Source organism: Anser cygnoides, chromosome 9 (genome assembly GCF_040182565.1).
Source record: "Anser cygnoides isolate HZ-2024a breed goose chromosome 9, Taihu_goose_T2T_genome, whole genome shotgun sequence".
NCBI lineage: Eukaryota > Metazoa > Chordata > Aves > Anseriformes > Anatidae > Anser > Anser cygnoides.
Window position 1 is genome coordinate 9057390 of NC_089881.1, and position 27135 is coordinate 9084524.

The 27135-nt window shown below is 42.3% G+C and overlaps 1 protein-coding gene and 1 long non-coding RNA gene across 2 annotated transcripts in view; one reads left to right on the forward strand and one right to left on the reverse strand.

Annotated features, from left to right (window-relative positions):
• Positions 1 to 14073: 14073 nt before the first annotated feature.
• LOC125182710 (uncharacterized) lies at positions 14074 to 20954 on the reverse strand. The gene is made up of 2 exons (XR_007163091.2): positions 20204 to 20954; positions 14074 to 18733 (listed from the first exon to the last, which is right to left on the reverse strand). It is a non-coding gene; the product is annotated as an uncharacterized lncRNA (long non-coding RNA).
• Positions 20955 to 21228: 274 nt separating this feature from the next.
• HS6ST1 (heparan sulfate 6-O-sulfotransferase 1) overlaps positions 21229 to 27135 on the forward strand; it is a 184676-nt gene continuing 178769 nt past the window's right edge. Inside the window, exon 1 of the mRNA XM_048062994.2 lies at positions 21229 to 21957. Within this exon, the coding sequence (XP_047918951.1) occupies positions 21440 to 21957 (518 nt within the window). The 5' untranslated portion in view covers positions 21229 to 21439. The remainder of the gene's footprint in view (positions 21958 to 27135) is intronic.

Genomic DNA, 27135 nt, shown 5'->3' on the forward strand with positions numbered 1-27135 from the left:
CCAAGAATGCTGTTGGTTTTTTTTGTTGGCATTCTCCATTTTTCAGGGCTGCATGCCCTGCAAGAATGGAAGAAGCGTTGGCCTAAGGAGTATTTGCTAATAGTTGTTTAGAGTACGGTAACTTCCAGAAATGTTGTCTTCTCTTATCCAAGCACACTTGTACATCTTGCATTCAACACTGGCTTGCTTCTCTTCCACATTAGAAAAGCAGTGATGAGGAAAATTGGTTGTATTATGAACTGTTCTGTGAGTTATTCTTGGTAACAGTGATCCAGAATGTGGTGTGGAGAGGTTTGGTTTAGAAAATCAAAGAGGAAAAAAAAAAACAGTTCCAAATGTAGGGAGATGATCTAGGAAGCCTAAATCGGTACCTTTAGGAACAAGTTACATGGAGGCAGAGTGAGTAAATGCTAGTCAAAGGGGGTAAGGAAGTAATACCCTTGTCTATAACCAGAAGTTAAACCTTCGTCTTAAGAGCAGTTCAAGGTTGCAAAATGACAGTTACATGCTTAACTTTATATCGCTCACAAAACCTAGGAACATCAAAGTAAAGAAACAGCAAAGGAGATAACAAATTAATTTCCATGCAACAAATGTCTCCTTAATCAAGTAGGAAGACAGGTCTTTTGTCACAGCATAAGCATTAGTGGTACACAGACCTGTAACAAATAGTAATTTTAAAGTATTTTAAATCTAAAACTTGTTGCCAAACATGAAACCTGAGTCGTCTTCCTTCACGGCACCGGAGAATGTATGACATGTGGAGGCCATGTTGTGGTTTACCACAGCTGAGCATGTGGATTCGTCTTTTCCAGGGAACTGGTTTGAAGTGTTAGCTATGCAAAATCTACTAGCTTTTCATAACAGCTGAAAGTTCTTATCACCTTATGGAGAAAATACAGAGTAAAAAGTTGATTTACGATGTGCAAGATAACTGATAAAACAAGTATTTAGATTTTAAATCCGTAAGATATAAGGTAATGTTTTTTTTCTTCCCATAATCCAGTTACAAAGTAATGGACTCTAAGATATTTAGATTCTTGTCTTCTGAAGAAGAGCCCTGATAGCTTGCCAATTAATTTTCATTTTGTTGTTGTTCTGTACTGAAGAGGTAGAACTATGGTACAGGCATTACCCATCTCATTGGCCACCTAAATTTATCATTCAGCCCTTGACATCATTAGAACCAGAGTCTTCATTTTGCAAGACACCTCTCATAAAATGTCTGAATACTGACTGACAAAGGAAGGGAAAAGATTGAGAGCTAGCTGCAAGTAGTTCTTTCACATTGTAACCGGATTTCAGGTGCCTGTCTTTACCTCAGTTAGCAGCATTAGCTTAGCAGTTCAAATTAAAGGAAATACTGGTAGGAAATGCCTAAACAACGGCAGCATGGTGCTTATGGCCTTGTGAAAAGTGGCAGCTGCAACATCATTTTGTCACAGTAGTTTGCCTGGTTTTCTGTCTGTTTTGAGGTATAATGTCAGAGTAAACCACCTATGCTACCTGTGTATCTATGCCATGTTTTTAAATGTCAGGCTGTTTCTTTATGCTATCTTACTGCCTCTGTTCTTGCCTTCCTTGCAATTTCAATTAACGTTTGAACATAAGAAATATTTTTGAAGACATAAAGTTCCTACAAGTTTTGTGAAGTCTTTAGCTATATATCAGAAAGAGACAAACTTCTCACTCATGGGAAAGCTAGGTAGCTTGAATTCTGCCATTCCGAGATGCACATTCCTAAATAGAATATTAAATATTCTGATTTATACCATTATATACAGATATGTACACACATGTTCTTACCTATTCTGATATGCATATAGTAGTTTGATTTGCCCCAGGTATAGCTGGAATGTTGTATAGCTGCAGATAGGGGATGTGAAAGAGGTAGGCAGAAAGCTTTGGGAGCATGCTAAAAACATGGGAATTATGTGAAGCAGGGGGTGAATTCAGAAACAGAGTGTACAAATCTGTACAAAACCAAGCTTTGTTAGTTTTGCTGTTCACAAAACAACAAAAAAAAAGTGTTATTGGTCCAGATAAATCATTCATGTAGCATAGGAGTACATACAAACTGTGAGTGGAATAGCACTGAGTATTAGTTCCTGGTGATAGAATTCAAAAGCAAATCTTTTTTTAGTCTTCGTCATTATTAGACCCTTTTTCAGATCAGGCAGTTATTGAGAATCCAGGGCAACTTTTCCATTAGACTGTTGCATTAGTATTTAAGCAAGCGATTAAAGGGACAAACAGACTGCATTAAGCAGTACAGCTTCAGCAAGACTGCACAAAGGTCAGATGTAATAGGGGAGTATTTTCTTCAGAAGTCATACCTAAGTTTTTTTTGTATTTCTTTGTAGGGTAACTAAAGATGGCAAAGATTTTCATGCTTGGGAAATAGAATGGAAACTCTTATTTTCACAGTTTATAGTTCAGTCAGCAATGGCAACTTATGGTCTTGGTGCCTGCTTTTGCAAGTCAGTGGCAAACTTTCAATCAAATTCATTCACATCACATCAAGTTAACTGTCTGAAAAGCAAAAAGAGAAAAAATAATTCCTTTCACACATATTTACTCTTAAATTTTTTGTAATCAGTTTAGGTTCCATTTGTAATCAGAGAAACCAAATCAATAGTTAGCTAGACAAATGTGCTATGGAGGCAGTCTTTCCTAATGCCAAATATGAAAATAATGCCAGCTTGCAGTGTTATAACCTTTCCAGTCTCACTGTTAGCAATGCTGAATCTTCAATTTCATGATTGTCAGGTTGTCAGAGCACCCTCCAACGTGAGGTTTTTTTACTATGTACTTCTTAGCTCAGTAATTGTCATTAAATCTCTTCTGGATTATCCTTGTAGCGTGTTTTTGAAGTAAGCTATTCTCTTTTTTAAAAATAGAAAAACTAAGAAGGAAGAAAGGCAAAAATGTAACCACGTTGCAGAATTCCAGTGCCTTTCCTGCTGTTTCTGTACTCAGAATTACAAGTAGATTCCTCTTTTTTTTTCTTTTTTTTTTATTGTATTAATTTATTGACTGTTTCTAGGAGAGTGGTAACCTCTTTTAGACATATGCTTTGCTATAAGTCTATTCATCTGAAGAAAAGCTCTTAAAAAGTCTTTGTCAATATAATCTTTTTAATAGTATTCCCAAACCAAAATACTAACATTGACAGTACTGATAAGTTTGTGTTTCCTTAAGATTCATGATGCATTAAAACATCCAAATTCTCTCAGGTCTTCCTCACTATCCAAATAGTACTAGAATCTGTCTCGTATCCCAGAACTGATGAGTTCCAGGTGCAAAAATATACTTTCTTCATTTGCCTTTTTATTTAATACATTTCTCTGATATATTTTTGGGCCAGGCCCAGAATTGGTAGTTTTTCAAACATTTGTGACCACTAGTCACATTTTTGACACAATCTGTAATTGGTAAACTCATAAACCTAGACCAAATGGAAGTGATATTATACAGGGATTATTTATGGCTAATACTATGTATGTGTGTTTCTGGGGTAAACAGTCTTTCCTCTTACTTCCTTGTACAGTGGATACTAACTCTCTAGTATCAAAAGCTTTCAGGGAAAGGAAATTTGCCCCTCTGAATTTGTCATCTTGGAGGGATTTGGCATGTTAGAATCCTCTGGTATTCTCTTCATTTTTAAACCCTATTGGAAATACTTTTCTGCGGTGCTCGAAGTATGAGGAACGCTCAGGTTGAGTACGATCACTGACCTCTTCCTATATGAAAAGCAGAGCATTACATATGGGTTGCTGATTTAGGTTATTGACTTGCACACTACTAGTCAGCAGATTCATGATCTCTGGTAACAGTAAATAAACAGTAAACAGATATTTTTACCCTGTGGCCCTAGAAGTCACTTCAGCAGTACCTTGCATATTAGTTTTCACCTTCTGAGGCAGCTGTTGACCTGGAGTCTCATTCAAGAAGAGAAGGCCAATGAATTTAAGAAGTATTCTTTCAAAATTTTCACAGTAAGAAATAAGTTCTAAAAGGTTGCACTCTCATATCACAGTTCATTTAAATGAGCTGGCTCTCGTATCAGAACAGCTGGCTACAGTAACATGGCACTCAGAAGAGCCTGTGAAATCCCCCTGAGAACCATGGAGTGAACAAGGAAGGAAAGGACTGCATAATCTCTTTATCAAGAGGGTGTAATGGGACTAAATGGATGCAATTCAATAACGGAATAGTAGGAGAATATTGGGTATTTCAAACACTGTGTTAATACACTGTGTTAAGTCACAGCTAATTGGCATTTTATTGCCAAGTTTGCCAGTATCTCAAACTGCTGCCTCCTAAATTACATCAAGTGTGAAATGCAAGTCATATTCCATTCATCAAAACGCTGCTAAAAGGCCAGCCTCAACCTGATTCTCTTCCAAAAGCGTGCAAGAAAAGACTGAGGCTGAAGTAAAGCAGTCAGGTGTCAGAAAGGAAGGAATGCAACCTAAAGTATGGAGTGCAGTAAATCAACAATACCCAACCAAGGAAGTAGGATTGAAATGTTAACGGGGAATTGAAACTATAAGAAACTGGAATAGAAAGAATCATTTACAGATATAGCAAGTCTGTGCAGAGGGAACAGATGCAAATGTATGTTCATGGTAAAGTGCTATTTAATTAGAAAGGCTTAAGAAAATTGGTGGCATAGGGAAAAAATAGAAGTTTCCATTATTGGGAAGAGATTCACTACTCACTTCCAACAGAGTCTTGTCTCTTCAAAGCCAGGGAATATAGGAGAGCAGGAAGGAAATGAGTGTAAATGAACGTAGGCAACTGGTGACAAATTAGTTATGCAGATTTAAACAAGGGAACGTGGTGGCGATTTGAAACTTTTTCAAATCTTGGGTGCCTGTTCTTTCGACATCTCCTGTTGATCTCTTCAAGGTCAACAGAAAATCCTAAGTGCTCACAGGCTTGGAGTCCTGGGAAATGGAATTCTTAAACTACTTGAGAGCAACAGACTACCATCTAGGCAGCAGAACCCTACCTTTGTGAAGGTAAGGGAGAGTTTGTGCCTATGGTGCTGGACAGAGAGCACAAGGAAGAGGCTAGTGCTACAACCTACATGAAATGAGGAAAGCTTAAGGACCCAAGAATCCGATATTATGAGACCCTGTCACAATGACTTGTTGAGTGTCCAGCTTTCCCAAGAATACACTGTATTTTGGCACCATTGCATGCATTTACTTCTAATACTAGCAGGGCATATTTATTTGAATTCTGTGGCAGGAGAGTTTGTAATTTTAATGAAATATAAAACCCATTAAAAATAAGCAACATCTAAAAGCTTAATCTCAGTGACTTTTAGACCCAGTGTCTGGAATAAGATGAGCTGCTAAGAAAATGATAAAAATATTCAGATAGAAAATCAAATGATTTATGTTCTCAACTTAATATATCAACAGGATGCACTGTTAAAAATTAGTAGTGATGCAAAACTCCAGATAGCAAAAGAGAACTCTCTGTTCTTTTAAGAGATAGAATTGAAGAGAGATTAGAACAAGGTCAAAAGATGACAGGACTTTAAAGAATGCAGAATTAGTACTTATAAAGGAAAAATAATAAAAAATAAGCTTAGCAAAACTGTATGATTGCCAGGCTGCTTAACAGAAACATGTATTACTATTTGGGGGGGGGGGGGGTGTGTTCAAACAAGTCTATTAATTTGGGATAGCTTCATTTTCTTATTCAGGATAGTATGATAATATTAAAAACTTAAAGGGGAAACAAGTTTGCTGCATCTCAATTAGACGCATGAAAACTAAATTTGCCTTCAAGAATGCTGAATCAAAGACTGTTTGAGTCCAATAGTTTAGTTCACCATACTGTAAAGATCAGGGTAGTTCATAATACTCTGATCTGTCTTGTTATATCCTAAATTTCTTGTGTTCAAGTTGGGACAGATATAACTCTGTTTTCATTGGAACTAACTCTTCTCTTGAAGTGACCCCTGAGAATCTTTCATTATGTTTTTCTCAGTGAGTTCCAGTAGCTGCCAACTCAAAAGATTAGATATTCAAGTGTCTAAAGCTAAGGCACATCTATACATGTCTGCATTTCCTGTGCATGAAGCTGCTATAGGGCAGGAACCATAGGGTTTGTGCTTCATGTAGGACTATGGCAAAACAGCACAAAATCTGGGACTTGGGCAGTTGTTCAGGCTAAATATTATTGGTACAGATCATGCCTTATAGCCCAAAGTTCATAAAATTTGTCCTGCATTAGTAAACTTAAGCATGATGTCCAGTGATTATCAGGCATACCACACTGCAAAGAAGGGAGTCATACAGGATATGGCAGTACATTGTGATATGGCTTTAGTTCAAATATTTCTCTGAATATGATACTTTCTGAAAAGTTTCTGGTCTGTTACTGTGATAATCATCCATTAGCCAAGGTCATAAGCTACTGATAACAGATTTCAGTTCTCATGAACAAATGTTTTTCTAAACCCATTTCAAAAAACAGACTTCTTGATCACTTGCTAGTGGTTGCACGCTTCCATATCAGCCTGTTTAAGATGTTCCTATATGCACATTACATTTTTTTTAAAGGTATATGTTGAAGTTTTCTGCTAAGAATTGCTAGCATGATCTACAGTGAGGTCTTTTTACGGTTTAACATGTATCTATGTGCCTCAGAAGTATCGAGAGGATGGCAATACATTGCAGAGCATCAGTATCCTTACCTTGGTCCCCGCAGAGTGGCACACATCAGGCACAAGTTTTTCTTCTAATTTCAGCTGGTGTCCAGAACACTTCACAGTTTGTCTCGAGTGGGAGCACAGTGTTCATTTTTCTTATTAACATTACCATCTCATTTCTCCAGCATGCCACAAAAGTTGTCTAATTTTTTTTTTCTCTAGGGGCAAATGGCTCTATGTTTTAGACTTGTCTTTTGGAGCTATAACTCTTAAGGGGATAGCCTTTATAGGGCTAGTTATGACAATTTCTTCTCTCAGCTGCCTATATTATGCTTTCCACAGAGGCTCCTATTCCACCCTGGTGCAGGAAAGCTTTGTTATTTGAAGAGCTCCCAAACAATTGCAAATGATTGATGACATATTAGGGAAGGCTAGAATCAGTGCCAGCTTACCGTTTTGTGAGTGTCGTGGTTTTACTCAGGTGGGCAGCTGAGCTCCACAACAACCGCTCTCTTACTCCCCCTCCTCAAAGGAAAAGGAGAAGAAAATATGAAGAAAATGGCTCAAGGGTTGGGATAAGGACAGGGAGATCACTTAACAATTATCGTGATGGGCAAAACAGACTCAGCACAGGGAGAATAGTAAAATTTATTGCTTATTACTAGCAAGCTAGAGAACTGAGAAACAAAGGAAAGAAACCAAGAACACTTTCCCCCCCCATCCACCCTTTTCCACCTCCTCCCCCTGAGCAGTGCAGGGGAAAGGGGGAATGGGGGCTGTGGTCAGTCTACAGCACTTCGTCTCCGCCGCTCCTTCTCAGTCACTCTCATCCCCTGCTCCATGTGGGGTCCCTCCCACGGGATGCTGTCCCTCCCAAACTGATCTTGCATGAGCATCCCACAGGCTCCTCAAGAACTGCTCCCACATGGCTCCGTACCACGGGGTCCATCCCTCAGGAGCAAACTGCTCCAACCTGGGTCCTCCACGGGCGGCAGCTCCCCCAGACCCCCTGCTCCTGCTCCTGGGCTCCTCTCCACGGGCTGCAGCTCCAGCCCAGAATCTGCTCCAGCAGGGGTCCTCCACAGGCTGCAGCCCCCATCAGGGCAGGCCCACCTGCTCCACCGGGGGCTCCTCCGCAGGCTGCAGCGCGGAACCCTGCTCCACCGTGGTACTCCATGGGCTGCAGGGGGACAGCCTGCTCCACCAGGGGCCTCTCCACAGGCCGCAGGGGAACTGCAGGCCGCAGGGGAACTGCTGCTCTGTGCCTGGAGCACCTCTTCCCCTCCTTCTTCACCTTCAGTTTCCTTCTGTTTTTCACTCCTCATTCTCCCAGCTGCTGTTGTCTGGCATTTTTTCTTCCCCTTCCTTAAATCTGCTCTCACAGAGGCGCAGACAACATCACTTATTGGCTCGGCTCTGGGCAGCGGCAGGTCCCTTTGGAGCCAGCTGAGACTGGCCCTTACCTAACATGGGGCAGGTGCTGGATTCTTCTCACAGAAGCCATCCCTGCAGCCCCCTGCTACCAAAACCTTGCCACGTAAACCCACTACAGAGAGTTACTACAGTTCATCTCATACCTCTCAAAAATCTTGAGGAAAAGAGAGAGGGGCAGCTGGGTATGGAAACCATAACAGTTATTCCTACAGTTCCTGTACAGTTAACGTCTGTACCTTGCACCAAACCCATTCCTAGAATGACAGTTATTTGCAGAAAATTCTCCTGAGGGACCTTGGAGGAGAGATAATGAAAGAGGGTTCTTGCTTTTCCCATTTTGATCTTCCCCTCTGCAACATCATTCAATTCAGCAGTGCGAGGGTGCCAGAAAAGAATATAATTTCCTTCTGTGGCTTCTGCCAGAAAAACAGTATAGCTGGGACAATATGTGTGTATGCTGCCCTCCAACTGCTGCTGGGCCAGCCTGTGTCTGAGAACTAGTCTTCCACAGCTGTTTTCAGTACAATTGCTATAAAATCTGTGAACATTGCTGTCAAGCCAGAGAGGCTCATCTGCTCAGGCTACCAATATGCCTACACAAATGCTACTAAAGGTGGGATTTTTATGATCTAACCAATATTGTCGTCAAAGAGACCCCGCATCCACTCTAGATGGCTTCGCTGTCAAATGTTTTGCTGATTCCATTTGCTGTTGTAATCCCGGTGCTGGAGCATCTGCACTTTTGGCTATTTTGTCCTGGAGCTGAGCTTCCTTGTCAGAGGTTGCGCTGGCAGAGGACACCAGGTACTGTCAGTCCAGGGCGCACAGCTGCTGACACGGCTGTGCTGCTGGAGTGCATCCACTTTGGCAGCTTATTTGTAACCGTGTTTCAACTGTGACCTTGCATGCTTCATGCAGACAATGGAAAGCCTGGATTGTACCAAGTTACTTCACATATTTTTTGCAGAGCTGCATAAAAGCTGTGGCAACAAAATACCTCACACTTTTCATTCTCTGCTTGTCGGAATATGTTGTTTATCAAAATGAAAATGGTCTCCTGTCTACATACATTTACATTTCTCCTTTGGTTTCTAGTTTTTTTCATGCAGAATTCTTGACTCTCTCGAAATAAATTGCACACAGCTATTTGGAGGAATTCTTGCCAGTTCAGTAGCAACAAAACACTACATGGAGGCTTGACCTTATCAGCAGGCAATTGTTTGCTCCTTCAGGCTAAGAAGAGTAAAGTATTAACCACAACTTATTTCAGTTTCTATAAAACCAGCACAAAACCTTCTCCAAGATTTAAGTTACTTCTAGGAATGATGTGGAATTTTTCCAAGTATGCTTTTGCTAGATTATCTGAAAAACAGTAATGAGGTACTCACAACCTCTTTTGGTTTCTGCTTCACTGAGAACATTCACATTCTTTTCACAGGTGTCAGCAGTAGTTATCAGAAAGATTCACGTATTCCTCCAAGGGATGCCATGGAGAAGTGTACTTGTACTGCCTTGTTAAAGCTTTTGCTTCAATATACAACATTCTGGTTTTGTATCTTAGATGGTCTAAACACCTTGCTCCCCATATCCTCCTCCCTAAAGAGGAAGTCCACTGGTAACCAAACCAGCAGCAGGAGCAGAGGAAATTCTAATTTAAAATGCTCCAGTGCGTTGCAATTACCCAGCTTGGCTTCTGCTTCTAAACAACCCTATTTTTTTTCCTGTTGTTTTGCATTTCACAGAATCATAGAATCACAGAATGGTTTGGGTTGGAAGGGACCTCAATGACCACCTGGCTCCAGCCCCCTGCCCTGGGCAGGGCCCCCTCCCACCAGCCCAGGCTGCCCCCAGCCCCATCCAGCCTGGCCTTGGGCACTGCCGGGGATGGGGCAGCCACAGCTGCTCTGGGCAGGCTGGGCCAGGGCCTCACCACCCTCATAGTAAAGAATTTCAAACTTTAGTAATGCAAGCATCTAGCCAAATGTCAGTCTCTCTTCGGAACTGATGGAATAGTTTGACACTGACACAAAGCCCCAAACTCTGGGCTATGCTTCTTAAAACAGAAGATGTGTTATTCATAAAGTGGTTCTCCCTAAAAATGGAGCACTTCTATAATCTCTTTGATTTCTGAAATAAGCTAACAGCATATTTATATATAGGTAGTAAGAATTTCAGAATAGTCCCCTGTCTGGACACAGGTCTAGAAAAATAGGGGGGGGGGGGGGGGGGGGAATGTTATACCAAAGCAAGCTGCTCTGCATTTGCATTTGAAGCAAACTCATTATTCCAAAATAAATCATTTTTATTATAGAAGAATATCCACACTGGAAACTGTTCTAATAAATTTCACTATACTGCCAAGCACCAACTAGAAAGAATAATACTTTTATTTTGAACAATATCCTGCCTACGAGAACTCATTTTACTTAATGTCATTTCCATTGCAAGAATAGTATTAACAGTGCATTTCTGTTCAGAGGTTCTTATCTCAGTGCTCTCAGGAGTTGTCTTCCAGGAGGTTACCAAAGTGACAGATATGTGGAAAGCTTTAATTTTCTGGTTAGAAAGAGAAATCTTTCCCCTTCCATTCCTTAGCATAACTTTCCCTTAAGTTTAGTCTTGTTCCACAACAATCTCTTACATACTGCTAGGATGTGCTTAAACACTGCCTCGTCCAGTTCCTTTGGGAAGCACAACTGTGCAAGTATCTGTTTCCATCAGTGTTAGAAATGATTTCTTGTCTCCCACTTCAGTAGCCTTTTCATGAAAATTCTCAGCAAATCTAGGAAGCTAAATTTGAAAAAGTAATTTTCCTTGAAAAGCATTCCATATTTTCATAAGTTCAGCTTTTCTGTTTTTAACTAAGGACATTCCTATAACACTTATATAAACAAGAAGAAAGTGTTTCCTTTCACTATGAATTAACACTCTTTCAATTAAGGAAGGCAACATTAGTTAGTTTTTCATCACAGAGTACGATACATGCACATCAGCTTCACCTGTGAAAAGGGCAATGACATACAACGTGTTACAGCAGCGTGCAGAGCCCCGTGTCATCAGCACAGGCCCATTGCACTGTCTCTAACAAAGCCTCGAACAAGGCAGTCTCTGTTACAAAAGTTTTAATCCTCACTGCAGTACGAGGAAGTAAGGAAGTAGATTGATGATAAACAAAATTTTACCAACTCGGAAAAAGAAGATACTTAAAACGGCTAATTAAAAGAAAAGGCCCTAGTAACATTAAAACTCTTTTTAACAGTTGAACAATAAAAGTGAGAGGTTAAAACATGATAAATTAACTGAAAGTTACTATCCATATATTCTGTTTCTTTTCTTTTCTCTGATACATGTTTTACAGCAATATGTTGGTGTACTTTAAAACATGCAGAAATTGGCAGGACTTGTCTTGCTTAGGTTCCTTTTTACTGTCAGTGACAAAGAAGTCTTGGAATTTCTCCTGTTTCCATCCAGCATCATCCAGTGGCTGAAAAGTGGTACAATAAAAAGAAGGCAGCACTGCCTCCTCTCAGTGAGCAATGTGGCATTCTCTCCTGCAATTCTGGTTGTGAACAGCTGGTGATTGTAAGATTTCTTCCTCTTAACAAAGGAGAATGAGGCAGGAAACTTTTCATTACAGCACATTTTAAATAGAAGTACGTAACTGGATTTGTAGTGACAGAGGGAGGAATCAGATAACTGAAACTATCAGCGTCTAGGAATCAAATCTGGAACAAAATCCAGCACAAGTTCAGTGTAACTCTGTTAGTTTTTGTTTGTTTGTTTGTTTTGTTTTTAATCACAGACAACTTTATGCTTACCTGCCTTGTGAGACTCAGAGAAAGAGTAGTTGGGGCTTCTGCATTTCCACTAAAATCAAGTAATACATTTTAATGGTGTTTCTGCTATGTATACGCTAGTAGGCTCAAATTTATTTTACTTTTCCTCTTGTTCGTATGAGTCTTTCATCCCAACCAACTGTAATACCAGTGTACTGCATTTATAGATATTATGCTTATTTCAAGGGCTTTTTATTTATATAAAAATTGGAGAGGCGGAAAACTCCTTGCCAGCAGCTACCGCTGATGCTCAGTGTAGAAATCAAAAATAAATAAATAAATAAATAAATAAAATAAATAAAATGACTGATATACTACAGATAATGTTTTAAGTAGATCGAGCTTGAAATACATAAGCCCTCACTCCAGAGGCTGTGCTGGTTCTACAGTTATTTCCCCTTTGTGCCTCTGTCAGGATGCTGATCTACTACTGCTGATCCACTCTGGAGTCACTGTTTTGTCTGATGCAACTTAAGGTTCCATTACCAGTACAGTGTGGGCCAGATCATTTGTCTCCTCCCTCTGGTAAGTTGCGGGGGCCAAAGTTCAGAAAGGGGTGATGTACTGCCTAGGAGTGAGCAGCCCAGAAAAGTGAGCTTGAAAGGCAGTGCAGGAAAGCAGCCTCACACTACAGCCCTGCAATGTGACATTGGACCCACAGTTTTCATTTTAACCAAGAACTTGTCTGCCAGGTGGCATTTTAGCCTTTTCTTCCCATTTTCTTGTTGCTGTGGCCTAAAAACATTTAAATCTCCAGGGCTCCTTTTGTGTTAGTTTTTCTTTCTCTTTAATTATAAATTATGAGGACTTAATTTTGATCTTGCAGTCCTCTTGAATTTTCCCCATCATCTCAAGTCTTGACCTGGTATCTGTTATGCAGACTCTTTCAGTAAGATGCTAAAAATCGCAGCCATGGTGAGAAGCCCAGCTACAGGAAATCCCCAGGGGTCACAGTGCCAGCGCTCTGCCAGCACGCGGACCACTGCCGGAGCGTGCTGGCACCCGTGTGCATGGCCAGCAGCGGTGCAGGGAGGCTGCTCCTGTTCATCTCTTGGTTCTCAGCCACACAGCTCCTGCTGCACAGAGGCAGCTGTTGTGCAACTTCCTCCCATTTCTTTTCCCGCTGAGATAATTTTGTGGTGGTGCTCTGAATATTACAAAATGAAGATTTTAATTCTTTTTATTATTTCTGCACATTTTTTTTCCACAATAAGAGATTTTTTGGCCAGCAGCTCTTATTTGTTCAGAAAGTATTCAGACTTTTTTTTTTTTTGCCAAGTCTACAACTCTACAACTCTTTGCTATGTTGTGTGTAGGGGAAGCATAATTGAAAGAGCTAATTCTCTGGACACAAGGCAGAGGCTGTGATTATCCACAACTTGTCCTTGCCAATTTCTTCCTTCCTTCCTTCCTTCCTTCCTTCCTTCCTTCCTTCCTTCCTTCCTTCCTTCCTTCCTTCCTTCCTTCCTTCCTTCCTTTTTCTCTTTCTTTCTTTCTTTCTTTCTTTCTTTCTTTCTTTCTTTCTTTCTTTCTTTCTTTCTTTCTCTCTCTCTCTCTCTCTTTCTCTCTCTCTTTCTCTTTCTCTTTCTCTCTCCTTTCTTTTTCTTTCCTTTCTTTCTTTCTCTCTCTCTCTTTTTCTTTCTTTCTCTCTCTCTCTCTCTTTCTCTTTCTCTTTCTCTTTCTCTTTCTCTTTCTCTTTCTCTTTCTCTTTCTCTTTCTCTTTCTCTTTCTCTTTCTCTTTCTCTTTCTCTTTCTCTTTCTCTTTCTCTTTCTCTTTCTCTTTCTCTTTCTCTTTCTCTTTCTCTTTCTTTCTCTTTCTCTTTCTCTTTCTCTTTCTCTTTCTTTCTCTTTCTCTTTCTTTTTTTCTCTCTTTTTCTTTCCTTCTCTCTTTCTCTCTCTTCTCTCTGTCTCTTTCTCTTTCTTTCTCTCTTTCTCTCTCTCTTTCTCTCTTTCTCTTTCTCTTTCTTTCTCTCTCTCTTTCTTTCTTTCCTTCTCTCTTTCTCTCTCTTCTCTCTGTCTCTTTCTCTTTCTTTCTCTCTCTCTCTCTTTCTCTCTTTTTCTTTCTTTCTTTCTTTCTTTTTCTTTCTTTCTTTCTTTCTTTCTTTCTTTCTTTCTTTCTTTCTTTCTTTCTTTCTTTCTTTCTTTCTTTTTTCTTTTAATCCATTAAGCAGTATACTTCAAATTCCTTGCACCCTTCAGGTTGTTGACTTCATCTAAAAGCCTTCAAAGAGCTGAATTGTACACATTTCGAGTTTAACTACATATATGTAAGCATACGATTGCTACAGAGCCAGCTTATTGTATAGCTTTCAGTTTACTTACTTCAATACATAGCTTCTTTACCTGAGGCTTACAGGGGAAAGTGGTTAGTTACTTTTGTGCGTCTCTCTCAGTTCTCATGAACTTTAGCATCCCATCTTTGTCTGTTCACCAATAACGTTACAACATCAGCAAGGAAGAACAAATTCCTGTTCTAATTAGTTATTTCCCTGGAGGATCATACAGAGAGATCAAGTCAAAATCCCATAAGCACATTTGTTTTAGAATTGCAATTTCCAGACTGAGTTGTCATTTTTTTGATCAAGATCAAGGAACTGATGGGATAAAATACTAAGAAACAGTGTATGTGTTCACAGGCCATTTATATGTGTATGTAAATCCCAGTGTCAGAGACAAGTCTATTCCCAATGCATGGCAGCTTTTACTGAAAAGAAGGAAAAAAAATCTTTCCAATAATGTTTAGATTAATAGTTATGCCACACAGAAAAAAAATAAAAATAAATTTTTATTTACAAGCATGCCAGTAAGCTTGGCCAAGAGCCGACCTTAAGCTTCAGTTCACTGCAGAAGGCTCTTAAGCCGTTCATACGGAACTGATTCCAGCAGCATTTTCTGACTGTCTAGACACCTGTTCTGTCTATAGTTAGTCAACATGCAGAAATTTTGCTGGCTGCACTGACTTCCTTCCACGATGAGAGACCACCTTCTTAGTCTTTCTAGATATGTGAGATTAATATCCGTACCAGAAATCAAAAGTTTGTGTCCCATTTGTGCTTTGAGGGTTTTACAGTGCAAGGCTGAAATGGTTATACTTTCTCTCTGCTAACAGGCATGTCACAGTGGACAGCTGCTGTATTAGAGAGAGTCTGGGGGAAGTCAAATCTTGCAGAAATCAACCTCCCCTTACATTTATTTAATCCCCATATACAAATGGGTAATAATGCTAACAATATGCCACCAACAAATAAGCTTATCCTTTCCATTAGTCCCAGACGTCATCATCTTGCAGCTGTTGTGATGCAAGTAGGAAAAAAAGAGTTTGAATAAGGAGCAGCTGACATCTTGTGCCTTCTTTATGGGTCAACAAACTCCTCCATTCGATGGATTAATACCCCAGAAACTATATATGCTTCAGCTGCAGTCCCAATACCCTTTCTTAAACTTGTAGACATTCCTGTATTTTGAGAGCTCAGCTAACATCTTTCCAGTGTTTCAAAGTCCTGACAGACGTTTGGGTTTGCCATCTGCAGTTACTGTACAGCAGCATGTACGTACTGCTTTGATAAGTTGAACTTTTGCTTATGTCTGTCCACAGGTCTTGAAGCAGTGAGCTACAAATGGAGGCTCATGGGGTGGATCTACTTTGACCATCTTCATTTTGAAAAAAAAGACAATCATTAAGTAACTAGTTCTATCCCACCAGTCATATGCTGACCTCCTGCTAAGACACAAATGTTGAGACCCACAGCATCCACATGAGACGAGGGAGTGTGATGATATTATAACCACATGGTCTGTGAAGGTAGTTCTAAAATGCAGATTTGATCTCTGTAACTGCTGAAGTTAGACTTCCCTGCATTTAGGTTAGCCACTAGTGGCTTCAGTATTCAAATTTCTGCCAATGTTTCTTAGACTGTCTTTGGTCTCTTGCAAGGAGACCTTTCCAGTGGCCCTAGAGAAGTAGTGCAAGAGCCTGAAATCAGAACGAGATTTGCCTGGTCTGGTAGATTTTGGCATCATTCAATACCTGCTTCCCTGACTGAAACAGAACTGTGTTGCACTCCAGGAGCAGCAATCACTGGCTGTAAGAGCTCGTTGGTGTTGTGGCTAACCTGTGGCGTTAGCACCCAAGTTATACATTCTTTTCATGAGTGCTTCCAATATGTTATGGGTTTATGACTAGGAATGCAAACATCGCAGGAAAATGGTGTGTGAGTGCTGCCACTGTGCAAATGTTTATGGCTGGGAACAGCTGCTGATGCTGCTAACAGTAGTGGATGAGGAAAATAAGTTTATGAACCCCTTTTCTACACTTTATGAAACCGTGTTCTACACTTTGCCATAGGTCTGAATATTGGTATTACAGGCCAACTGCTAAATCCTGTGATTCGTGACTCCTCACCATTCACTTGGTTTGTGTTACATGCATATCCCCAAAGCAAATGAGAGAATGGGATGCCCACTTTTTCTAATCAGCCAAAGGAGCAGGGGAAAAATAATCCAGATTGGAATGAACAAGATAAATGTTTTGCTTTAACCTACTTGGAGGAACAGGGAGCTTTTCCTTAGGAAACAAAATAAATATACTCTTTTTTTTTTCTTTTTTTTTTTATAATATTGAGTAGTAGAACTTTTTAGGTGCTTTTACTGAGGTATTTTTTAGGCAAGTGTTGCAAGTGTTTAAGAGGATTATTTCTGCTTTGGTTAGCTGTGTTATACTAGCTTACAGTAAACTAGAGGAACTTCAGTGTCAAGAAGCCTTTAGACTCCCTCTGCCTAATAAAGCTAGTATTTATTTATTAGGCTCTGAGACAAGTACTTCATTGAGGTTTTGGTGGCAGAAGCGGTATGTGGTTTACACATTTCCTACTGCTGTTTTCTCATGGGTGGTTTTGTGTAATAAGCTGTCCGTTCTCACTATATCTGAGTTTGTCTTCACTTCATTATTAATTCAGATGTTGCTCTTCATCTGATTTCTAACTGCAAATACATAAACCTCAAGCTCAGGTATGTATTAGTAATTTACACCACAGCAGACCTGTCCCATCATACAGGTCTAAGTGCTAAGCATAGATACGGCTTGTTCTCACTGCTAGTAACAGTGTGGATGCAGGCTAAGCTGTCTGAAGGCTTAGTCCCTGCATTCTGCAATTACTTGGAAAGAGCAGGAAGGGACAGGCTGCCGTGCTGGGACCCAGAGCGAGGCCCTCAGGAGTCCCAGGTGAATACACGGTACTGCACCTTGCTGTAAGCCAGTATGGCTTTGCATTGGCTCTCCTTACTCCAAGTCAAACCAAAACTACTACTTACAGCTTCTTTGCAGGGAAAGCATAGCCTCTGTGGGATATAAAGCAAAATATTACATTAGATCTTAAGCTAAAGATTCAGGCATCCAGTGGACAGCAGCAAGCAATAAAACACTTTTCAACTGCGCTTGCAAAACTTGTGTATATTTTGTGTTGTTATCTGAAAGAAGATCTCTAATCTTTGTATCTCACTCCTAGCAGAGTCTTACCCTGAATAAATCATGAGTGGTGGCTTAGCTGTCTAGGTTGCTTTTGACTAGGAAAATGGTTGAATATAGATCAAATTTGGGTGACACGACTAGCATAAGCCTGACTTCAGTTTGACTTCTTCTGAAGTGTAAATTGAAAGTTAATGCCTCCACAGATGTGGACTATTGTGAGGAATTGTACAAAAACAATAGACCTTTCAAATATACCTGAAGGGAGTCAGTAATGTGAAAATCACTGAGAATCAATGGAGTTTATAGTCCTGTATCAGCTGGACTCCTCTGAAAAAGCCAAACACAGTCTTTGAATTTGCTTGTATTAGGAGAAATTCTGCTCTTTCTGACAGATCTGGAGTGGAAATTTGCTAGGTATCTCAGTTTTACATTAGCATAAATGAGCAATTTGAGACATTAATAAAACTGTTCTTCTGTCTAGCGTTAAGCACAGAATAAAGCAAGCCATGCTGAAAAACAAAGTAAAACACATGGAGTCCATGCTGAGGTTTAATCACCAAGCACCTAAGATGTGATTTACTTTTCCAACCACTCCAAAGTCCTAGCTTGCATCAGTTCAGACTGAAATGGAACTTGACCTTCAGTTGTTGATGCCGGGGTTACCTCAGCCTTTTGCATGATTTTTAAACAGATGGCTGAACTGCTTGCGAGCGTTAAATGTGTGTCTAATATAACCTTTTTGCTGGACATGAAGGTGACGTAAAATGTTACGAATTCTGAGATGGAGTATCACTATCTGAGGTTTGCTTGAGGAACAAGGGACATTTGGCAGGCTGCAGTAAGAGAGTTTCCATGTGACTTAACAGGGGCTGTACAAACAGGGAAGAGACACAGTGGATCCCAGCGTACAGTTGGATGACTGAAAGTTAAGCCATTAAATAGATGGGGGCAGGATTTATGACAGGAATGGACTGCAAAACTTATTCGTCCAACCTACAGTGCAAAGGATCAGACAGACACCAAAAGGTCGAAGAACTTTTTCAGTGGGCTAAGGGGGGATTTCTGTTTGCATTTGCCTAGAAGCATGCAGGGAGTTGAAATCTGAAATGTGTCTCCCCTGCTCATGGGTTAGAGATAATACAAACTTTTTTTTCCCCTCCAAAACACTTTCATTCTACATAAACATTTTGTTTTCAGGTGTCTCAGCGATTGCAGATTGTCACTCTCACTGCCTCACAGGAAACAGAGGTCTGCTCCTGGAGCTAGTCAGACTTACTGTGATGAATCCCAGATGAGACACAGGAAAGCCTGGTGAGGTCTGGCCTACGAGAGAAAGATTGATCTTGTGATGAGCAGTAATGGCTAAACGCATGGTCTAGTTAAATTCAGAGAATAAGCAGGCAGAGGTGACAGTAACATGATTTTATTATTATTATTATTTTTGATTTCCCATCTCTTTCCCCTGTTGTTTGCAGTGGACGGGCCAGAGAAAGAGTAAATCTTGCTATTTTAACTCTGCTCAGGTCTGCTCAGGTTCGAGAAACGTTCTGGTCTAAACTAGTACTGAGGCAGCACTTGATGTATAATTCCCTGTGCAGCAAAGAACTACTCTGTCACTGTTTTCAGTGGAATTTTACCTTAAGTAAATATAGGGATTGATTTGAGTATTTGCTTAAGTGATCATCTTAGGCGAGTCATACCTGTAAGCAGCTTTGAAATACCAGCATTTCTACCACGTAGAATTAGCAAGGAAGGATTCCACAGCATTTCGGTAAAAACGGAAGTGTTGGTCCCAGAGCTTTGGCTTAGCAGCATCTCCTAGGCAGGATGCCTTGTACTTTTTGTGCGTGGGCGCATATCAGAAAGACGCATGCCTTCCCACCACTTCCACTGTGTTGGCTGTTCCACACTGCTAGGTGGAAGGTGCTGCAGCAAAGAAATCTGTATCTCCATATTTTCCTTTGTGGTACGTTTATCTTTCATAGCCCATATTGGACATTTCTAAGTATTTGTATGTTTACAACCATAGGCAATCACATTGCAATACTAAAATCTGGGCTGCTTTTTTATACTGCGGTGTATAGCCCAAGTGTATACAAATCTCACATATATATATGCCTTTATTTCCCAAATCAAAATACAAATTTCAAACCTTTAAACTGAGTTTATACTATACTGCTGGATGTTGCTGAACTTTGTGTATAAGAATGACATCATTGTTTCTGGAGTTAGTAACCTACATGAAAAGAGGCGAATCAGAAGCAGACTTTTAAGAGGAAAATATCAAACAAAAAAAATGGTATGAACACAATACATGATGCTTTTGGGTGCTATAAACATTTTATCGTTACTTGTTTGGGAAGAACTGCATAACTCACTGGGGCTCCACAACTCGTGAGTAATGCAGCCATCTCAAAATCTAGCAGATTTATCAGTCATGGTGTTCAAATGAAAATCTGGGATCTCATTTCCTCCTAAACCCTTATAAATTTGACACAGTGCTTGACAATGGCTCATCTACACACATGCTGTCTTACACTCATTACAAAACACAATTTGAATTAAAAAGTGTTATCTGGTGGGACTTTTTTAAGGGTGGGCACTAAAAATCGAGGCAGAACTTCTATTTTAAAGAGTATTGGAAACAACTGTCACCAACAGAAGCAATTACAGGAGCTGCAGTATTTTAGCTAGAGATTTTGCTAGAAGTTAACATTTGCTCCTATTATTAATTCTGCACAGACTCATGCCTAGATGAAGTGCCAGTGTGACTGTCACTACACTGAGCCTCACCGCCGTGCTCTTTGACGTGGGGCCTTGTGTCATCCTCCGACCACGGGCAGCAGTGAGGAGATTTCCCGGGGCTGCCTGGAAGCTGCCCCTCGATGCCCAGCACGCAGACCAGCCACGGCACTGCTCTGCAGCTTCCCGAGGGCTCCGCTTCAGCACGGTCACCGAGCTGTGCGCAGAACGCTTGGCCTCTGCAGGTCCTCGTTGTGCTGTTCCTCGCAAAAGCATCTCAGCTGCTAACTACCACCTCACGCAGGACATTGCTGCAGGCAAGGTATGTACCTGGCAGCTGCCGGGTAGCGTTTTACTTAATCTGTGGGGCTACTGCATTGCAAGCGAGTCCTGTGGCAGCGTCACTGTTGGGTGCAGGGCTGCCCGGCAGGTCAGCCTGAAGCATCACGCTGGGAAAGTTTTCCGCAAAAACCGCCTCAGCACAGCCCCCCCCCCCCCCGTTACTGCTGCCAAATTCCGTCTCTGCCGGCACGCACATGCTTCTTCCCGGCCACAGACACCGCAGCCCTCCCGGTGCTCGGGCTCTCCCCGGCGCCTCCAGGTGCGACGTTACAACCAGAGGCTCGCGGCGCCTCCCCGGGGCCCCGCACCCGCACGGCGCCGCCGCCGCCCCCCCGCGCCCTCCGGGCCGGCCCGCGGGCACCCGGCGGGGCCGGGAGGGGAGCGGAGGCCGGGCGGGCGCGGGCGGAGCCCCGGGCGGCGGCGGGCGCTGTGCATGCCGGGCGCGGGCAGGAAGCGCTCGCTGCCGGCCGAGCCGGGCCGAGCCGAGGCGGGCCGGGCCGGGGCGGGCCGGGCCCCTGCGCAGCCGGCGGCGGGGGCGGGCTCGGGCGGGCTCTGCCGCGCCGGTGCCGCCGGGGCCGGGGCACGGCGGAGGCCGCGGCGGGATGGGGCTGGCTTCCTGAGGCGGGGGGAGGCGGGGGGCGGGAGGGGGCTGGTTCTGCGCTCCGGTCCCTCTCCGCCCCCTCCCGCCCCTCCGCCCAAGTTAGCCGCTCCGCCGCGGCCCCTCCGCAGCGGCTGGCTGCGGGCTGCCCCTGCCCCGCTCCCGGGGCGGGCGGGGACGGCGAGGAGCCGAGCCGAGGAGAGGCAGGGAGCGGCCCGCCGCCCCTGGGGAGGCTCCGCTCCGGGGAGCAGGGGGGAGGCGGCTGGCACAGGCGCCCGGCTCCGCCGCCCGCCCCCCGGCACCGCCGCCGTCTGCTCAGCGCCGGCAGCCCCGGGAGATGGTGACACATGAAGCGTGCGGGGAGGACCATGGTTGAGAGGACCAGCAAGTTCTTGCTGATCGTGGCCGTCTCGGTGTGCTTCATGCTCATCCTGTACCAGTACGTGGGGCCGGGGCTGAGCCTGGGTTCCCCCAGCGGCCGCTCCTACTCGGAGGAGCCGGACCTCTTCCCCACGCCGGACCCGCACTACGTGAAGAAGTACTACTTCCCCGTGCGGGAGCTGGAGCGGGAGCTCGCCTTCGACATGAAGGGCGAGGACGTGATCGTCTTCCTGCACATCCAGAAGACGGGCGGCACCACCTTCGGCCGCCACCTGGTGCAGAACGTGCGCCTGGAGGTGCCCTGCGACTGCCGGCCCGGCCAGAAGAAGTGCACCTGCTACCGCCCCAACCGCCGGGAGACCTGGCTCTTCTCCCGCTTCTCCACGGGCTGGAGCTGCGGGCTGCACGCCGACTGGACCGAGCTCACCAACTGCGTGCCCGGCGTGCTGGACCGCCGCGAGAGCGCCGCCGCCAAGACGCCCAGGTACCGGGCCCCGCCGCGCCGCTCCCCCGGAGCCGTCCCCCGGCCGCTCCACCTGCCCTGCCCGCCCCCGCCGCCCCTCGGCTGTGCCCTGCACCTTCCCTCGGCTGTGCCCTGCACCTTCCCTGCGCCGTCCCTCCCACTCAGACCGGGTGCTCTGCCCGCAGCCCGTGCCCCGCGCTGGGTCCCCGCGGGCCCCCTGGCAAACATACGTCTTGGTGCCACTTACGCTCTTTTCTAAACACTCGGTTTTCGTCTCAGGCTTCGCTCGCCGCCTTTTAGCACCCATTACGCCATACCCTAGCCTTTGTAATCTCCTTTGCCCTGACCCGCGCGCCCCTTTCCTCCACCTGAAACCGCTCTGGTGCAGCTGAGGTGCACACCGGTCTCCCAGTCCTCACGCACACACACACGCACGCACCTAATCTGCCTGATGGGTTTTTGCGCATCACAGAAACATCCCTTAAACACCCTTTCCTATGTTCCTCCCTGTTAATTTTGATGAGAGACCTGCTGTAGAGAAAGAAGATACTTGTACCTGTTCGCGGTGTCCCCTCATCTGTGCAGCGGGCAAGTGGGAGAGCTGTCCTAAAGCACCCATCAGTGCCTCCCTGTTGGACACGCAGTGTATTCCTGCCCTCTTATCCTATTAGGTCTCTACCTTGGTCTCCTCATACATGATGAGCTTCAGAGGAATTTTCTGTTTGAACTGCGCTGATAAAGACAGCGGCTTATATTAAAATCTCCAAAGATTATGTTCTTGTAACTCAGTGTACCTTTATGTCTTTCATTGCAGGAGGTTTTGATTTGCTTTTCTGTTGCTGTTTTTAAATTGATCGCTTTCTTAACACCACACGCACCTTCCTTAACTTGTCTGTGTTCTGATCATGGCACTTTGTATCCTGTTTGCCTTGAAGTTCCATTCTTAAATGTATCTAAAATCTTATCCTAACGTTTGCTTATGCCATATGCTTTATTTATACGTGTGTTGTTAGTACTATACATAATCCCTTTACTGAAAAGTGACCTTTAAGAAAGTGCGTTTTAGCATCATAACTGTGTTTTCTCTGCGTTTTTGAAGCTATTTTTAATCATTCTTCTTTCATGGGAGCTGTGTGCAATTGCTGGGGTCTTTATTGTCTCTGTCATGATTGCTGCTGCTTTCAACCCGTTTTGGTGTTAGTCATCCAAGTACTATACTCAGACTGCTGTCAAGCCGCCTGACCCAGGAGCAGCAAACTGAAGCATATATCTAAAGGGCTGAGTCTAATTTAGGCTTTGTTTTGGTCTCTTATTTTATTAACAAAGTGCTTGAAAACACTTCTATGGAAAATACCGTGAGCCTGTCTGATTGCTGTTGAGCTTTTACTGGTGTTCTGAGGAAAAATGCTCAAAGTTCAAATCTCATGTAAAAAAGAAACAAAAGAAATGCCCATTTTGTGAACCTTGGCACTTAGCTAGCAAACCATTAACCTTTTATAAAGACCTGTGTAGTGTTATAGATAGTCTCAAAGCCTCGTGTACTTCCCTTGGTAACTTTGTATTCAAACCGGCTCTGCGTTCAGTATTTAACTGTGTCATCCTGTTTAGCAGTTGTGGTGTCCTTTTTCTTTCTTTTTTTTTTTTTTTTTTTTGCATAGGTACCTGAGAAGAGGGCACTTCAGGTTGTGAAGTAACAATTAAATTCCTTACTGCAACTCTGGGAAGTTGAAAACCAGAAGCAAATGCTTGTAAATAAGATTTTCTTTGCCATTTGTTTTTGGAACGTCAGGAACTGTAGGCTTCATAACTGTCTTATTTCTGGATATGCAGGAAATATAATGATTCCTGTCCCATTCCCTTATGTCTCTACATATCCAGAAATAGCTCTGCTTAACGTGGTCTCTTTACTTCCCTTTAATCTATATTAGGACTTCATTTTCAGCAGTATAACAGCTATGATGTGGAAGTTTTAGATAATCTAAGGTTATCACCTTGGTCTGTTGAACAAAAAAAGCCACATTTTACTGTTTACTGTGTACTGGGGTTGGTTTTGGTGCGATGAACAACTGCTAGCTGTTTTAATAATAGTGTTCTTAGGATACTGCAGTCTGGTTCAGTGACCACCTTCTCCAAAAATTGTTTCATTTCTAAAAAAAAATTGAGACTATGAGACAGGCAGTGCTTGCGTAAAATAGTCTGATGGATTTTCTTTGTCAGAAAACACTTAGTCTTGTATTATGTCCCTTAAACTAAGAGCAGTGCAACTTTATTTATTCATTGTGAACACTGTATGTCTTCTGGTGAAACAGGACTTTTTTAATTTAAGGCAAATGTTAGAGAGGCTACTGTTTTATAATGGAACTGAGATATGAAAATCTCTCCTTCCCGCCCCCCCGTCCCCCCCAAAAAAAAAAGAGCAGCAAACAACCGTTCTGTCAGGGTTTACACAGATGCTAATGTTACTCTGCTTTTTGGAATACGGGCTTCAAATTCACCTTTTAAATCTGATGCACTGGCATCTGCATTTGTTGCTTAATGCTAAGTTTAAACCTTTGTTCTTCCAACTATATGTTTATCCCCCAAAACAAAACAGCTGACTTGTGACGGCAAATAAATCTGCCTTCTTGTGAGTGTTGGAAAGCATGAAGGTCATTCAGTATTGCCCACATGTACAAATCATGAGCTTAAAGCTGTTAACTTTGTAAGGAATGCGGTTTTATCACTGCACAGTGCCCTATTGCACTACATTCCATAACCTGTGCATGGTACATAAATTTACAATGCAATTGCTCTTTTTATTGTTCTGCTGCTCTGTGTTAGACTTAATGATTAGGAGCCTTAGATTGCCAAAGACTGCATTTTTTTTTTCTTTCTTTTGCATTAATAGAGTAAACAGTTGGGGATGGGTGTTTTAGCTCGAACGGGTCAGCACGCTTTAAAAAAATATATTACTGTGTCATTTCCCCAGCACCACCAGTGCCTTTTCCTGTTTTGTATTCAAAAGACTTCTAGACAAGCTCTTCTTGAAGCAAATGTTATGTTTTATGCACAGCCAGTAAAAGAAAGAGATTGATTTGTTTGGTGGCTGTAAAACTTGGGACTCCAAGGAACTCTGAAGCTAGCTATGTGTATCAGTGAATTTGGCTGCAGTTCTCTTCATGGTTTTAGTTAAGGGCAAATTCCAAGATTTTGGGAATGGAGGCCTATTCGTTCCTTGTACTGCTAGGCCTAAATAACTGCTGGAGAAGACTCTTTAAAAAAAAAATAAAATAATAATAATAAAAAAGATATACTAAGATACATACTTTGACTCATCACAGTGATATTTAAGAAAGCAGAGGCTAAGCATTTTCTTTGAACTGCTCCCTTAAATTTGTCTCAACACGGGTACCTTAAAATTGCAAGAGATACAATCTCTTCAGTTGATTCTGAAAAAAAGCCAAACTTTTCTGTCAGCTCAGTTCTTTAATTTGACTTCCAGAGCTAGCGAAATCTGTGAAGTGATCCATTGCTAACTTGTCCATCTCTTCTGTTAAAGGACTGAATAAAAGCCCCTAGAACTGTTGGAAAGGTTCCTTAGCCCCTGGAGGAAATGTGATTCAGCGCCCGTTTGGCTGCATCCTTCTTTGTGCTCCCAGCACAAGAGCAGAGCTTGGTGGTCTGAAGTTGTCCTTGTAGGACACTTCATGCATGAGCTTGACTCTAATGTAACTGTGCTGTAGGAACAATAAAACGTAAATTATGTTGAAGGAATTCTTTGTGCATCTTCTCACACCTCTCATCAAAGGGGAAAAAAAAGGCTTTGTTGCTTGCTGTCCTACTGCTTTCTTCTGCCTCATGAAAACAAGATCATCTCAGTTGGTGTTTTCCAGAAGACACAGTATTCTTGTAAGGCATACAGCTCCTTTAAAAGTACGTGTGGTGCAAGCCGCCTGTTGCTGTGGAGAGCCCGTGTACTTGACAGGGTGTTGGAAGGGCGTTGCTGGCTCTGCTCGTCCTGCTCACACGCATGCTCTGCCTTCTGTTAGGCTCTGGTTCAAGCACCAGGTGGATTTCATAGTCTTTTTAAAAAGAAACTTCTCAAGATAATAGCTTAGTCTTGACTGTGTATGTGTTTCTGTGCAAGTCTATAAGAAGTTTGCATGTGGAGTGTAGTCTGTGGACAAGAAAATTGACAAAACTATTTCTTTGTGACTTTTTTTTAAGAGCATGTGTGTGCTTGTAATTTTAGTATTATTTATCCAGATTTCAGATGCTTTAGAAACAAGAAAATTGTAATCTAAATACTTTTATTTAAGAGATCTATGACAGGTTTATTATAAAACCTGCTTTTAAACATATCAGTCCAAGTTTTAGAATCTCTCTCTATTTACAGCTTGTGTTTTGGTTTGTTGGTTGTGGTGTGTTTTTTTTTTTGTTTTTTTTTTAAGAAACAATTAACAGGGCTCAGCAGTTCGTTAGCTTGTTTTTTTTTCTGAAGTGTGAACTTTCACAGCTTCCAACCACATATCTGTCCCTTTGCTGGGATCTGTTCTTGATGAGGTTTTTATTATATGTGTGCTTAGGAGCTTCAGAGACACGTTGTCAAGAGACCAACTGTTTGAGAATGAAAGGCTTTACCAAATCATTTTTATAATATTAGCACTTTTTAAAGCTCAGGCTTATCATTCTTTGCAAAGCTATGTGTGCTGGGGCTTGTAAAATACCTATCTGCAGATAGCAAGTAGTGTCTTTCCCTACACACTGGTTTGTCTCAACCTAATTTTTCTTACAGATTGCTTGGAAGTGTCAGTATAAACCTGTCTTCAGTAGCCTGATTTTTTCCCTTAAATCCTTAGCATGTGTGGAGTATTTTAAAGCCAGCTGGTCTGATACAAAACACCACATCTTTTGAATCCGGTTGTGTTCACCCAGAAAGCTAGCCAAACAATTCTGAAAAAACGGACAGTTTTGTGGTAAAAGTCTTTAAAGTTGAGATGGTAACTAAAAGTAGCTGAAAGTTGGAACTCCACAAATAGCTGCCTAAGTTTCAGACTTTTTTTCTAATATACTGTATCAGGTTTAGTTCTTTTTTTTTTCATTCTGTTGGCAAAGCAAGAGGATGTGACATTAGGTACGTCCCTGCTTGAGTGTATACGTCTATTTTCCTGATTGTGCATAACTATTTGCATTTGGCTATATTTCACTGCTCTTTAAATA